Source organism: Diceros bicornis, unplaced genomic scaffold (assembly GCF_020826845.1).
Source record: "Diceros bicornis minor isolate mBicDic1 unplaced genomic scaffold, mDicBic1.mat.cur scaffold_265_ctg1, whole genome shotgun sequence".
Classification (NCBI taxonomy): Eukaryota; Metazoa; Chordata; class Mammalia; order Perissodactyla; family Rhinocerotidae; genus Diceros; species Diceros bicornis.
Genome location: NW_026691141.1, coordinates 19,338 through 34,709, shown reverse-complemented (window position 1 = coordinate 34,709; position 15,372 = coordinate 19,338). Strand labels below are relative to the sequence as shown.

The following is a 15,372-nucleotide window of genomic DNA, read 5'->3' as shown; positions in this document are numbered from 1 at the left end:
CCAAGCTCACACCCAGAGTAAGAGTTGGAGCTGGGCTTGTTCTGGAATCACAAGACTTTGGAGGGTGGAGTGGCATTGGTACCAGTTGACTCGAATCAGATGTCCAGAGTCAGAGGCCAGTGGTGCTGGAGAGAAATGGGGCAAGGGGAGTATGGCCCGGTGACACTGTCCTCGACTCTGGCAGGAGGGGCCCTCCACGTTTGCCTCCAGGAGAGCAACCCCCAGAGAGTGCAGGAGAAGCAGCAGCAGCAGCAGCAGGTGAGTGTGCCTGTGGGGGAGGGGCTCTGCGCTCCCAGCTGGAGGCCTCAAATCAAGAGAGAGGGACCCTTCCTCTTGGTGCCACAGTGCCTGAATCCCCCAGTAGAAGTGACCAGAAGGAGGGCCTGGAAGAGCTGGTGCAGGATGGGTTTGTTGTGGGGAGGGCCAGGGACCACATACCCTGTGATTTGCCAGAAGCCGGCCCTGGGAGGTGAGGAGGAGGAGTGTGGTGTTCTTGGGGTGTGAAGGGAGGAAGAATTGAGGGGAGGCTGTTAAGGGTCCTAGGCTGCTCCTCGTGGGATCCCTGGTGTGGGCCAGGAGGCTGAGGGTGAGGATTTTTCAGGGGAGGGTCTGCAGGGAGCTGACTTGAGAGCAAGGGCTCATCCCACGTGTACCCCGGTGTCACAGGGTGACGTCCCCTATCTTGGCACATTCCTTGGTGACCTGTTGATGCTGTGTCTGGCGATGGGTGATTATCTCCAGGTGGGTGAACCTGAGGACCAGGCAGGGGACTAGGTTCCTGAGTCTTGGGATGCGGGATACCCCGCACTGAGCTCTGAGCTCTCAGCACTTGGCACATCTCCTCTCATGAGAGCCTCGCAGCTGCCCCTGGGAGCTGGGGCATCAGGCCCATCTTAGGGATGAGTGAACAGAGGCTCCGCCTGAGACACCCATTCTGGTTACTCAGGCTGGGGAAGCTCAGAGCTGCCTGATGGCACAGCTGCATGAGGTTTTATCTGAGCTGGACTCATCCTCTCCCTCCCATGCTGCCCATGGAAGGTGAGAGAAGTTGGGCCCCTCCAAGTCAGACAGCACATAAGTGGCTGAGCAGTCCCCTCTGCCTGAGGCCTCAGCCTCAAAGTCTGTCATCAGAGAGGGTTGTGCTGCCAGGTCCCTCAGCCTCACCCCCATGTCCTCCTTCTCTGGAGCCCAGAGCCTGGCCTAGGTCCAAGTCCTCTTTTCTCTGCATGCCCCACCCCCTCTGGGGACCTGGCAGTAGTGCAACATGAGAAGGGGTGGGCATAGGGGCCTAGTCAGGCTTAGGGGGCTCTGTCTGATGGACTCTGGCTCTCTGCCTTCCAGGGGAATGAGATCAACCTTGAGAAAAGTACTGAGGTGAGCGGCTGTGGCTCTCCCTGCAGGGGAGGGGAAGGAGGTGGAAATCAGAGACCTTCTGGGCAGAACAGTCCCTGGCTCCACCCCCTGTATCTTACATTGAGTGGAAGATTTTGATAACAGAGAAGTGGGAGACCCATCCAATTGGCGGGTGGGTTGAGGGGAGGACGGCCTCAAGGAAAACTTCCTGGAGGAGGGGCTGATTATTCCCATTCTGAGAACAAGTAGAGCCTGGGTGGAACTGGAGGGAAGGAGGGTTTCCAGGACTGGTCCCCTGCCCCACTCCTCACCCCCCACAAGGCCCCTGCAGCATCCCCCACACAGTCCCTGTCTCCATCCTCTCCTTCCCTCTGGTCCCAGGAACACCGAGTCATGAGGGAGATCCTGCTGCTCCAGGTGGCTGCAAAGAATTACAACCAGAGCCCGAGGACCGATTTGGGGCCTGGTTCCAGGACATGGAGCTGCTCAATGAGAATGATAGGTGAGGGTGGGCAGGAGTTGTGTGAGGGCAGGGGTGGATTCTCCCTGTTGGCCAGTCTAGAGAGCCTGTTTCAGTGGCCCCCCAGTCAGCCCTAGGCCTTATTGCGTGGCGACTTGTGGGACATCCAGAATCCAGCTGCTGGGCAGTCAGTGGGGGGACACCAGAGGTGTGGATCCTGGTAGGCTCACAGATGCCTCTCTGTCCTGTAGCTACAGCCTGTCCTGCCAGCTAAGGCCCCAGGCCTAGTTGGCCAGCAGAATACTCAAGGCCAAGAAGAACCGGCTGTCATCAAGGTCAGGGGTGAGTGAGTGTCTGGGCCGGGGTGACTGACTCCTAGGGGTTCAGTAAGGCTTTCAGGCTAAACGTGGCCTTGGGGAGTCGGACAGCTGGCACTGGGATCTCAGCTCCACTACTGAGCAGTCCTGTGACTGGGGTGACTCTCTTCAGCTTCCTGAGACTCCGTTTCCTCCTCTGTGAAATAGGTGATACTAAATGATCACTCTCGTGGCAGGGACGAATGGGGTACTGGTGGCTGACAGCACTGAGCACAGGGTCTGGAGCACCCAGTGCAGTGGGGACAAGGTGGGGGGCCATGATTCTGAAGGAGGCCCCCCAAGATAACCTGACTCTTCTACTCAGACCCCAGGCCCCAACACCGAGCCCCATACCAGTGGCCGATCACAGCCCCATCCTCAGCAGCGGGGACACAGCTGGGAGGCTTGCGATGCACAGGGCCAGCTCCTCACACACGACAGGAAGGGGAGTATTGTAAGCTGATTCCTGGGGCCCCCTGGAGTCCAAGAGAGAGGGGATGACCCCACCCCAGCTCCCTGACATCTCTACCCCAGCACCTATTCACCCATTGGGGAGGGACAGTAGTTATTTGTTGTAAATAATAAATGCCATATTTGAATATTATATTCAAGTCCTGTTCCCTTTACAGCCTGGGAGTTGTGGTGTGGTTCTGTCGCTTTCTGTAGGCATGTGAGAGAGACACAGAATCTCACATTTCTCCTTGAATCAAGAACTCTTCTGGGTCATCAGCTTATTGTATGTGGAGAAGGGAGAAGGGCCAGCCCCTTCCCTGACTAGTTGGGACACACCCAAGTCCCCCTAACTCAGAGGACAAGTTCATTTCAGTATCATTCATTTCCTCCAGGAGCAGACACGACTCCCTGCCCATTCTCTTGGGATTTAAAGGTTGAAGGTACTTTCACAGGCAGAGCAACAACCACTGAAATGTGGGTGTGTTTAAAACAGCACTAGCCAGGACCATGTCGTGCCACAGGCAGGGGCTGCCATTCTACGTTCTGGAGGAACAGGGACTGTATCCTACTTCTCTTGTTGAGGTTTATTCTGACCAAATTTTAGGAACTTGTAGTTTTCTAGTTCAATCTCTGGAATTGCATCAGCTGTAAGTGAGGAAAACAATGTAAAAAGATCAAAACATGTATGTGGAAAGGACAAGGCTCGAGGAAGTTCATTTACAAATGAACTAAAGGCAGGCAAGATTTTCCCTCCTGAGGCCCCTCTAGGGGCTCCGTGTTCACCTCTGACCTAGATTTGAATCCTGCTGGGAACCTTGTCCAGGACTCTGAATTCCTTTTCCTGCTTGTTTTGTATCCAAGGGGAGAGTTTTTGACGCAGCTTTTAAGGCTACAGCTGGGCCTCGTTCCATAAACATGACTGCTCCCTGTGAACTAGGATTCTCAGCACCCCTGCCTTCCTTATGCAATTCCCTTTAGGGCAGAAATCCCCTAGAAGGCCCCCAGCCTCCTCCCTGGCTTGGCCTGATGGATCCCGAGTGAGCTCTGCTTTGCCAGGATAAGGGACCATAATCCTGGCCAGTCAGTGACCCCACACTGTCCCTTGCTGTCCAGGGTGACTTCTGAGGCCGTGTCATTCTGAGGTCCATGGTCTTGGACCATCCTCCAGTTTACACACTCAGTGTTGGTGTTACCAACTCGTCCAAATTGGGCAATTTGGCCCAAAACTTTAAAGTGTGTCGCCCCTGAATGGTTGTGTTTTTTTCCCCAGTCTTGTGCTGTGGTTACATTACAACCACCTGCTGGGGTGTGAACCCTGTTTGGAGCTTTGAAAGATGAGGCATGACAGGGGTGTGGGGGTGTCCAGCAGGGAATGCCACGGAAATGATGATCCATGGACGTGCATGAACACAGCCTTACCAATTAAAATGCTGAAATGCTTCCCATCTGGTTGTGAACAGAAACTGCTCTGAGCCCACACCAAGAAACCTCCCCATGACTAGAAGCTTTCAAAGGGTTACTAAGTCGCATTTTGAACCTCATCCCTCCAAAACACCCTGTAAGACAAGCGCCAGAGGAATTGCTTGGCACTTGTGAGTTATCCCCTCCTTTCTGATGGCTGCAAGTGTCACCCAGACACAGAAGCTGAACTCTGCCAAGGAAGCCTTCTCAGGACAGTCAGAAGCTGAGGATGAATCCTGGTTCCCAGCATCCCAGGCCCTTCCTGACATGGCAGAGCCACCCAGGAAAGTGATTTGGCAATGGAAAGAATGGGAAGGCCGTACTTTCCCTCCAAAGAGAAAGAGAAGTGCCAACAGCAAAAGCTTGATCCCTCAAATAGACAATTAAATCCCAACAGGCAGTGGGTTCTTGTCAGATTACTGATGCTGAAAAGGCCTCTTTTGATAATAGCATGATCCCCCAACTGCCATGTTCATCTACATGAATCAAATTTCCAACACATATGGATCTAAAACCTGAGGGAAATCTGGTATTTCCTTAGATGCAACTCTGAATTAGCATGCAACAAATAACATAAAAGTGGAGACTTAGAAGTAAATATCTAATTTGAGAACATAGACATCAAAGTGCTTTTGAAATAATATTTTGGAATCTATTGGAATATTACACAAAAAGAATAATCCACTTTAAGTAGATTTTACTGTGACTGTGAGGGGAAAAACTGAATCATCCCGTGACGTTTATAACTCGCTGCTGACTTGAAAGTAGAAATAAATAATGTATGTAGTAAAAGAAAATGAGAGAACAGCATGAAAAAGGAAGATCTTTCTCTCCTCACCTGAAACTCAACCTCTCACCTCAGAAAGAAACCACTGTCTATATTTTCTATGTCACGCAGCAGAGTTTAACAAAAGAAACGTATTGGTATGTTTTAAAGTTTCAAGAGCTTAAAGCAAGGAAACATTAGGGACGCTGTCAAGAGACTTCACTGAGGTGTCTGCTCCATTTCATCTGCTGTCAGGACGTCCTTCTTGACCCCTCACTTTCTCTGCCTCGCTAGCAAGTCTGTCCACCATCAGTGCTATCACCAGTCTCTCTCCTGTGCTCTTCACTACCATTTCCTCCTTCCTGATACCTTCCTCAGTCACCAGAAATTGTTGGCAGTGGAGCTGTGGAATGCCCAGATCAGCTCCTGGAGTCATCCTTGCCAAATCTGAAGACTGGCAGGAGTGGGCATGGGACCTGGAGTGCAGACCACCTGCGAGCACACCTGGCAGGGATTCACCTGTGTGACTAGGTGCAAGTTTTTGCAACGCTTTGGCAAGATTGAAAGGACTTACTAGTTGTCCTGCACTGCTGCAGGCCTGGAGTCCTTGTGGTCTCTCAGGCCAGCAGACCTGGTGGGGCTGGTCCAAGATGTCCTCCCAGAGACCTGCCATTGCCAAGATGGGATGGGATTCTAGTAACCTGCCTCTTGAATATGTCACTGGACATCCTCAAAGGGATGAAGATGCTTAAACCAGGCTTTGGTTTGGACTGGTTCCCACAGTCACACTGCTTCCTCTGTGAAGACGTGACTATTATCCTTTTCCTCTTGCCCTATAAAAATAAATCATGAAATTGAGTCAAATGATAAAGGAAGCCTGCCTTTTTAGGACAATTATCCTGGCTGTTTTGTACTTCCACCCTCCCTCTATCCTCTGGGGATAGATCTGACCTGTGTCCTGGGACATCATCAGGCAGATTTGCATCAAGAACAGAAAGCTCAAGGTCAAAACTCAAGGCTACTCCAGATCATTTCTCCCCCTCCATCCTGATAACACCCCCTCCTTTTTTGAGTGTGATTCTATTCTCTTCTTGTCCTTGTCACTCTCAACCGCACAAGTCCTGGCAATCCCTCTCAGGACTGTCGGTCCCCAGTCTTTTACTAAATCCCAAATCCTACCATTTCTATGTTTTCTGACTACTCATTTGCTTAATCCATTGACCACTTGGTGTTCATAGCTCCTTTAGAAGTTAAATCAATAGTGACATTATCAACCAGCCCCTGTTAGTGACTTACTCCCATATCTCAGATGTTCACATAATCCAAATGGTGATATTCAAAAGTAAATAATTCAGGAAACATTCACCCACACAAATTCCTGATCTCTAATATTTTTATTCAAACACTTATACAGTAGATACCTGTCTTTCAAGTTCAGAAGTAATGCCAGATCACCGATCCTCACCTTAATTTCCTCCTACACCTATCAATCCTGGATTCCATGGACTATGATCTCAATAATTTCCTTGGAATAATAAAAAATTCTCTACCACTCATTTATGTTGTAAAACTCCAAACCAAGATGATCCTAATTATCTGCCACGCCGTAGCTACTGCTGGTCTTATAACAAGCTCAAGAAAAAGCACGAAACATGATCTTTTGGTACCACTGTAAATACAAAACCATCTGCATCAACTGGGAAGCACCCATAATGCCTGAAAATTTTGTTCTCTTTTTTTGTGTTTGCTCAATAACAAAAAGACAAATCAATTTAAAAAATGGGCAAGGGACCAGAATAGATTTTTTCCAATGAGGACATACTAGTGGCCAAGAGGTGTATGAAAAGGTGTTTGGCATCACAAATCAGGGAATGCAAATCAAAACCACAATGAGCTATCACTTCACACCTGTTAAGATGGCGATTATCAAAAAACTGAAGATGGCAAATGTTGCTGAGGATGTGGAGAAAAGGAACCCTTGTGGGAATGTAAACTAGTATAGCCATTATGGAAAACAGTATGGAGCTTCCTCCAAAAGTTAAAACTTGCATGTGATCCAGCAATGCCATTTCTGGTATATACCAACAGGAATTGAAATCAGGGTCTCAAAGACATACCTGCACTCTAATGTTCATTGAAGCTAATTCACAATAACCAAGATACAGAACTAACCTAAATATCACTGATGGATGAAGCATAAAGAAATGGAATATTAGTCAACCTTGAAAAAAGAAGGAATTCCTGCCATTTTTGACAACATGGATGGACCTAGAAGACATGATGTTAAGTGAAATAAGGCAGACAGAAAAAGACAAATACTCACTTATATGTGGAATCTAAAATAGTCAAACTCATAGAAGCAGAGATTAGAATGGTGCTTACCAGGGGCTGGGGGGATGGAGAAATGAATAGCTGATGGTCAAATGATACAAAATTTCAGTTATCAAGATAAATAAGTCCTGGAGATGTAGGACAAGCATAGTGCCTACAGCTAACAAGACTGTATTGCATACGTCACATTTGCTAATAGAGTAGACATTAAGAGTTCTTACCACAGAATAATAGTAATAAAGGAAGTGAGAGAAAACTTTGGGAGGTGATGTATATGTTTTTGGCCTTGATGGTGGTGACAGTCTCAAGGGTATATGCTTATGTCCAAATTCATCAAGCTGTATATGGAAAAGTATGATATAATCGTTGATTCTTCTGCATCTTGAAATACACCTTGTCCTCATCACAAGATAAAAAATTTGTAACTATGTATGGGGACGGATGTTAACTGGACTTATCGTGGTGATCATTTCAACATATATACAAACATTGAATCATTATGGTGTACCGCTGAAACTAATATAATGTTGTATGTCAACTTTACCTCAATAAAAAAAATATAACAGAGAAAACCATTTGAATATTTTAAATGGGTTAAGTGAATCCCTGAAACTGCCCCATTCCCATATGAGAGTTACAGGAAGCAGAGAGGATGAAGTAAGATGGAAGAAAGTTGTACAAAACAGTAATCAAATTAAAATCATTTAAGTTGCTATCAGCTCCTTGTGGCAAAGTTTTGTGAGCACTGATCTTTCACATTTTTCCTGGAAAAGCATACTTTCAGATCCAACCCATAATAGTCTCATCATTTGCTCTAATAAGACAATTTCAACTTAATAAATAAAACCAAAAGCATCCCTATGTATGAATAAAGTTAGTGAACTTTACAGAGAAAAGAGCATATTTGCACAATCTCAATAAAGGAAAGAGAAGAACTGTATGATGATCGATTCTCATTCAAGCTTATCTTTGAAAGCCAGTAAAACCAGGTTATCTTTTCAAGGATGTGTGTAGAGCTGTCAGCCTTGGAAGACAGAAATAGTGACCTCCTCTGGTGCAAAGGGCAGGCTTGCTTACTGCCCAGTAAAATAAAAATAACACCCCTCCCTGGGGCAAATGTCAGCAGACTTCCCGCCCATTATCAAAGATTTGAGTTCCTTAAGCTCTGAGTTCTTGCAACCCTCTGCATGTCACCTGGCCCACTGTGTATCACCTTGTAGGAAGTGGGATTTAGTGAAATGGTGCAAATGCTGATACTCTGGCCACCGCCATTGCTGTGTTATTAAGTCCTTTGTCTCTGACCCATGGGTCTCATGTCTTTTGACAACATCTATAAGACTATGGTAGGCTGACTTATTAGCTTGCAGGTAAGGTAAAATATCAGACCTTTCATAGTTCCTCACAAGCCCTTTAAGTAACTAGTAGTCTTAGGAACAGAAAGCTAACCAGAAGAATATGCATGGATGGTCTTCATAGAAAACTTCATGTAAACAAAACTTTAATAATTCTCTCTGACCTCTTTTATTTCTACTCCAAGTATAAGGAGAGGCACCAAGCTATTACAGACCTAGGGCTTGTGCAAGCCACCTGGAGACCTAGTGACCAGAAACTTCCCATGGAGAGAAAAGACAGATGGGCATATTTCCAAAATGGACTCATATGCCTACCGATCATCCAAAAGACAGTACATTATCTTAATTTATGATGATTTGATTCATTAAAATCTTGTGATGGGCCAAAGATACACTTCTAAGAGGAGTGAGGCACATGGCAGTTGTAAGCAGATTAACACGTTTGGTGAATATCAAACTCTAAACTAAACAGTGTTCTAAACAATTATAAGGTACAACAAATTTAATTAGGTCAATTAAATGATAATTAATGGTATGCCTGATTATTACTCTGCAATAATGAACAAGAAACTCATGTAAATAACTATAATTGGTCTTACTTTAAAATATGATAGTCAAGACTGTTTGAGATAAGCTGGAGAGAAGGAAGGGGAGAAATAGATAGCTGCTCTGAAGCCACTCTCAAGACAGCTGGATCTACATGTTACCCAGGAGATCGAGGCAGACAACTGTGTGCCTAGATCCTCCCTGAACTGTGGTTCTCAGGGATGTCACGGGGCTGAAGCAGCTTCCTGAATCGTGTTTACATGTCTATGTGTATAATACCCCTGACCATGCGGATGAACCACCATTCAATCATCCCTTACACCCCTCTAATTAACAATTAGGTTTCAAAATCATTGTATCATTACATGATCATTTATTCCTCAAACTTGTAGGATGCCGAGCTAAAAGAAAATCAAATTTAAATGGCTGCTTTTCTTTGAATGACCAAGATTTTCTTTCACACTTGGAATCCGGATTAGAGGATAAATCCATCAAGTCAATGGAAACAACTTAAGAAATGGACAGAGGGATATTTCATTCCTATATACACAGTTTCCACTGTGGCAAAAACAGAGTTCATTTTAAAAAATTAAAATTTTTTGAAATTTTATAGATATTAAAGACTTTGTTTTGCTTATATTCCCTTTGGGTTACCAAATCAAACTCACTCTTTAATGGGCATTTCTAGCATTGAGTGTTAATAACAGCAGCTTTTTAAAATTCTTATTTTTCCCAGGTCAAAGACCAAGGGCAGAGGTCATCAAGAGGTCAAGTCTAATCTACCTACGGATATGGCAGGCTTAACAATGGATGTTCAAGCCAAACATTGCCAGCAGAAACACATCTCTTTACCCATAGGTGAGTTTTTACTAGTAATCACAGAGACTTAAGAATATCAAAGGAAATTCTGTTTGTTTGTTTGTTTTTTGTGAGGGGGACCCGCCCTGAGCTAACATCCAATGTCAATCCCCACCTTTTTTACTGAGGAAGACCGGCTCTGGGCTAACATCCGTGCCCATCCTCCTCTACTTTATATGGGACGCTGCCACAGCATGGCTTAACAAGCAGTGCATCGGTGTGTGCCTGGGACACGAACCGGCAAACCCTGTGCCGCCACAGTGGAGTGCGCGCACTTAACCGCTTGCACCACCGGGCAGGCACTCAAAGGAAATTCTTTATTAAGAACCAAAGTTATAGATTCCTATCTTGGGTTCATTACTTTGAATTTTTGACCCAAATCATATATATCGATTGGACCATGTTCATTTCTATGATCTTTGGACCATTCAGCCTACAGCTGAAGAGAAACAGATACGACACCAATATATCTTATCCTCTCTGAAGTCCAACGGAGAGCCCCTGGAGTCAGACGTTTTAAAGACAAGAAAAAGTCATCCTTCTGAACAGAGAGAGTTGAGGGTATTCAAACATTCAACTTTAAATTGTTAACATGACTCGTTAGAATGTGATGGAGCAAGCATAATACCTTCTAAGTTTCAAGATTTTTCTCCAGAATACTGAGATGGATGACCTCGAAGGCCAGTTTCCCCATAAATGTCTTTATTCAGTGATAAAATTAATTTCCCTATAAAATAATTCCCATAAAAATATATCATAGTCTCTCACTAAAAGGACACAAAGCAAATTGAGCAGTTGAATAGCAGTGTAATAAATTCCATACAAGGATCTTACTGCAGCGTTATGTATAATAGTGAAACTGGATGTAATCCCATTTCTATCAAAGAAGAAGTAAACAGATTATGGTATTCCTGTTCTTTGGAATACCTCTAAAACATCTAAAATGGTAAGTTAGAATGATGTGCACTGATAAGGGGAGAGGTCTATGATATATGGTTTGGGAAACAGCAAATTGCAAAACGATGTAGTTATGTAATTTATGTTAAAAAACTTTATGTGTATTTATAAATTCATAGGAAATGTCCAGAAGAATAAACCCCACCCTGTTAACAACAGTCGCCTCTGAGTAGGGGAGTGAGTTTTCAGGGAAGGGGATGCAAGGGGAGGGTTTCACTTTATACAGATCTGTGTAATTTCACATTTTTAACAGTATGTATTTCTTTCATAATTAGAAAAATGAGTGATGTGACCATTTGGTGCAGGCCAACAGTATTATGTTCACCAGTCTCTGTACTGTATGTTACTGCACAGCATGGACTGTAGGAGAAAGCCCAGAGGAGCAATGAAGACAAAGAAGACACGACACCTGCAAAAAGTCAGTGCAGTATTTCTACATTACAAACTTTCCAGGTGAGTGATGGTCAGTATCTACTGCTCCAGCTCTCGCAATAAACCTAGAACGATCCCAGGGTAAGCAAGAGGACCAAGCCCCACTAGTCCACTCCCTGCCAGAGGTCTGTTTGTGCAGAGTGACTGCCATCAAGCAGATAATGGACTCAGAATGGGGCGTGTGCCTTTGGTGAGGCTGGCAGAGCGGCACAAGTGGAACACCAGCTAAGTGCACACACCTGAGAGGCGGAGTTCCAGGTGGAGACTCAAAATGTACCAAGAAATTTTGTGAAGTGAAGGAAGGTACTCAACCTATCTGAGCCTCAGTGGTTCCCCCCTGAAAATGGGGATCACAGGCCTACTTCACAGAGCTGTTGGGGAAGATACATAAAAGTGCCTGTGACAGCCAGGCACTTTATTAACAAAGTCGTATCTGACTTCAAAATAATCGATGAAAAGAATAATGTTGATGAGACCAACGACGAGATGCCCACCTTCGTAAGCAGCCGCATCAGCATGAGAATGAGAGGAGCTCTGACTAAGCAGGGTTCTTCACAGCTCCACTCGAGAGGACGAACAGGGGATACCCCAGGATAAGTCGCTGTTGTACAGTGACTCGTGTAGTAAGGGTGTGTCCCTAAAGACACTGTGAAATACAGTTACACACAGTGGCTCCCAGGAAACAACTACAAAGCAATCAACACAGCAGATAGGAATGGGAAAGGGGCGAGCAGAGGAGGGTCAGAGCCACAAAATCTGATGGAAGACATTGAACCACGACAAGAGGCCAGCTCTGTCAACAGCTGCTGTGGTTGCGCCAGGAGATCAAACATCTGAGAAAGCCATTGTGGGGACTGCTGGGAGCACAGTGGTCACTGCAGCCACACCACAACAGCAGTGCGTCAGAACACACAGACCCCGAAACTTTCCTCTCCATTAATTCTTGTTTTAAGATGATGAATATCCTCATGTTACAATGTTTCCTTCCAACCCTTGTGGACGAGTGTCATCAAAATCCCCTGAAGAGGGCACAGGACACAGTAGGATGGAACACCGGGGGATGGGGGAGCAGCGCTGCACCTGACCACACGGACTAGCACCCAGGCCTATTCAACACGAGAGAAGAACCCAAGGATGTGATCTAATGAGAATTCCCTGTCTTGCCACATTCAGAGTCACCACAGAGATTCTTGTCCATTCTTTACAAAAATGTTAAAGAATTCATGTGTCATTAATTCATAAAGAGGCAAATTCTTGACAAAGTGTCAGGGTCCATTTCCATGACTAGGTTTTTCAATTGTTTTGATAGTACCCCACATTCAGGAATCGGAAATATAACCTATTGGGATGTGTAATATAAACAAGGACTTTTTTTCATGTAGATCAATGCCTAGATTTTTAGGGAGGACATAAGTCATGAAAGTTGCTAACCCTTCCCCCACAGGTTTCAATAAAACTTTTAAGTTAATTTACCAATCTCAGTAAAAGAGAATTTGGCAATTCAAATTTTTTGTTTCTGCATTCAAGCGTATAGTACAGCCAAGAGAATGAGCAGAACAAAATTAACAAGAAGATCTTGCTTGCATTTCATCTTTTGCAAAGAAGCAGGATATTTTATGCTCTGTTCCTTTCACTATTCTAATCAATTTTTAAAGAATACGGTACACCTGACTATCCCTGGGCATGTTTTATCCGGGACCTTTGCCGGAATCCAAAGCAGAGATGTTAAGGCTGACGGATTTCAAATGCTGCTCAAGTGCTGTCTACCTTACACATCCCTCTCCCAAAGGTGGACCACCAGTCTCTTCCTGAGGGATCAGAGTGGTCACCTGTGTCCCTGAGAGACTGGCCACTCAGGCCTGAGCTGAGATTAGGCGATCAATCTAAGAGGCAAAATGCTTAAGCTAGTCTCATCTTAAGGATGCTGTTTCAGAGGCCTCTGCACTGGAATGTGTTGGTGAAAGCGGCCTACTAGATACTGCCTGGGAATTGGGTTGCTCTCCTCCACTCTTAGCAGATCCTGGGGAAACCAATGATTAACCTCAAGGATGCCTCAACTTCCACATCTGCAAAAAAGGCAAGCAACAGCCACTGTTACCACCCTGCAAAGCTCTTAAATTGTGCTTGCAAGAGCCGCCACAAGGGGGAATTTCTCCCAAAAGCTGATGAAATGATGGCACTTTGGCTGGAGAAGGCAGAGGGCAGCAGGCAAAGAGGAAAGCTTCTGGGATGTCAAACAAGTTCTCATAAGCATTTTAGAGAAGAACCTGGCCCTGGACTAGGTAGGAGGCTGTGGAAAGACCCACAGGCATGCAGGTGGGAGGAGGAATCAAGCCACGGAGGGAGGCGGTATGGAAGAGGGGCGAGTCCAGCTTCAGTTTTGGACAAAAGCAGTTGCACGCTGCAGGCCCTCAGCTGCCCATGCAGCAGCCACACCCTCCTAACTCCCTGGTCCCGCTCGTTCTGTCACATCCCTCCGGGACTCAGTCCACGTGCAGCGGGTGCAGGACAAGTGTTCGCAGCCAATGGCGGTTTGGCCCTTGGCCAAGCGCACACCACACTGTTCCTCCCACCCAGGGCTTGGCACCGCCCCATGCCCAGAGCATCCTGGGAGTTGTAGTCCTGCAGCTCCTAAGAACTAGCACCAGCTTCATCACACCCTGACAATCCCTTTCTCCCTCCTTCCTCCCCAAAGATAACCAGTATCTTACCAGTCAACACTGTAAGTCAAGTTTGTCTTCTTACACAAGGGTTTTATTACAGAACAATTTAAACAATATACAAAAATAAACAAAATAGCATAGTAGGCCCGTCACCCAGCTTCAACAACTGCTAATCATCTGCCATTTTTGTTTCTCCATGCTCCATCCCATTCCCACCTCACTTTGTTATTCTTTTAGCCCTTTGTCTGTGTGTGTGTAGGGTAAGATGTATGCACACTGAAAGGCAGAAATATTAACCGTACAGTTTTGGCAAATTAACATGCTCATGTAACCTTCACCCCTTTAACAATAGAATATTTCCATAACCCCCAGAAAACTCCTTCCTGTTCCTTCCCAGGCAATTTTTTCCTTCCCTCGAGGCAACCACTGTTCTGGTTTTTTCACCATAGGTTCATCTTGGCTGAAATCCTCCCACGTGTATTGTTTTCTGTCCAGCTTGCCTCCCTCTGCACGAGGTTGATGAGACTCACCCAGCATGTGTGTGTCAGCGTTTGCTCCTCGGCACGGCTGAGGGCGTTTCTGCTCTATGGATGCCCCGCAGTGCTCTCATCTTCCTCCTGGGGATGTGCGGGTCATCTCCTGTGAACGTTCTTGTATAAACACTTTTTGTATGCTGTTTGATTCCTTTATTAGCATTTAAGTGACACACCTTTGCAGTTTTTAGTCGTTGATCAAGATTATAATATGCATCCTTAACATATCACAGCCTACCTAGAATTAATTGTGCACCAGTTTAATCAATGTAAAATATGGAAGCCTTGCTACAGAACAGTTCCATTTACCTCTGTCTGTCCTTTGTGCTATTGGTGTCATAAATTTTACATCTACCCATGTTATAAATCCCACAGTACAGTGTTATAATTTTTGCTTTAAATAGTCATAAGTCTTTTAAAGAAATTAAGAGAAAAAAGTTAAGTATTTGGAGGGAGATGCTTTGAGGCTCTGCAAAGGTACTGTTTCTTCTTAAGTTTCACCCACAGTTTTTGCATTCATCAGTCAGTCTTGCCCACAGTAATTATTACTGTGGTGTTCTAGTGGCGATTTTCTATTTCCTGCTATCCAGCCACATTTATTATTTGGAATTCTGTGAGGAAGATTCCCCCCCTCCCTCTCCCTTCCTTCTTCCTTTCTTTCTCTCTTTCTCTCATTCTTTTTTTCCCCTTTTTTTCTTTCTTTCTTCCTTTCCTTCCTTTCTCATTTAATCTTTTTTATATCAGTATAGACTCATGGATATTTATTTTATTCTCTGGGTAATAATCCAATGCTATCGTTATTTCTTTTGTTGCTCACAGTTTTCCAGCTTGAGCCACTGGGATGTCTTTCA

The 15,372-nt window shown here is 45.3% G+C and overlaps 1 protein-coding gene and 1 long non-coding RNA gene across 3 annotated transcripts in view; both read left to right on the top strand.

Moving 5' to 3' along the window:
* LOC131402779 (ral guanine nucleotide dissociation stimulator-like) overlaps positions 1 to 411 on the top strand; it is a 130,161-nt gene extending 129,750 nt beyond the window's left edge. Inside the window, exon 5 of one of the 2 annotated variants that reach the window (XM_058537329.1) lies at positions 185 to 411. Coding sequence is in view for 1 of the 2 variants with exons in the window: in XM_058537327.1 (XP_058393310.1) it covers positions 253 to 262 (10 nt within the window). In the remaining variant the exon portion in view is untranslated. The remainder of the gene's footprint in view (positions 1 to 184) is intronic. The other variant, XM_058537327.1, reaches the window with a different exon arrangement.
* Positions 412 to 719: 308 nt separating this feature from the next.
* LOC131402785 (uncharacterized) lies at positions 720 to 2,210 on the top strand. Its single transcript, XR_009218962.1, has 3 exons — positions 720 to 741; positions 1,735 to 1,855; positions 2,065 to 2,210. It is a non-coding gene; the product is annotated as an uncharacterized LOC131402785 (long non-coding RNA).
* Positions 2,211 to 15,372: the final 13,162 nt, after the last annotated feature.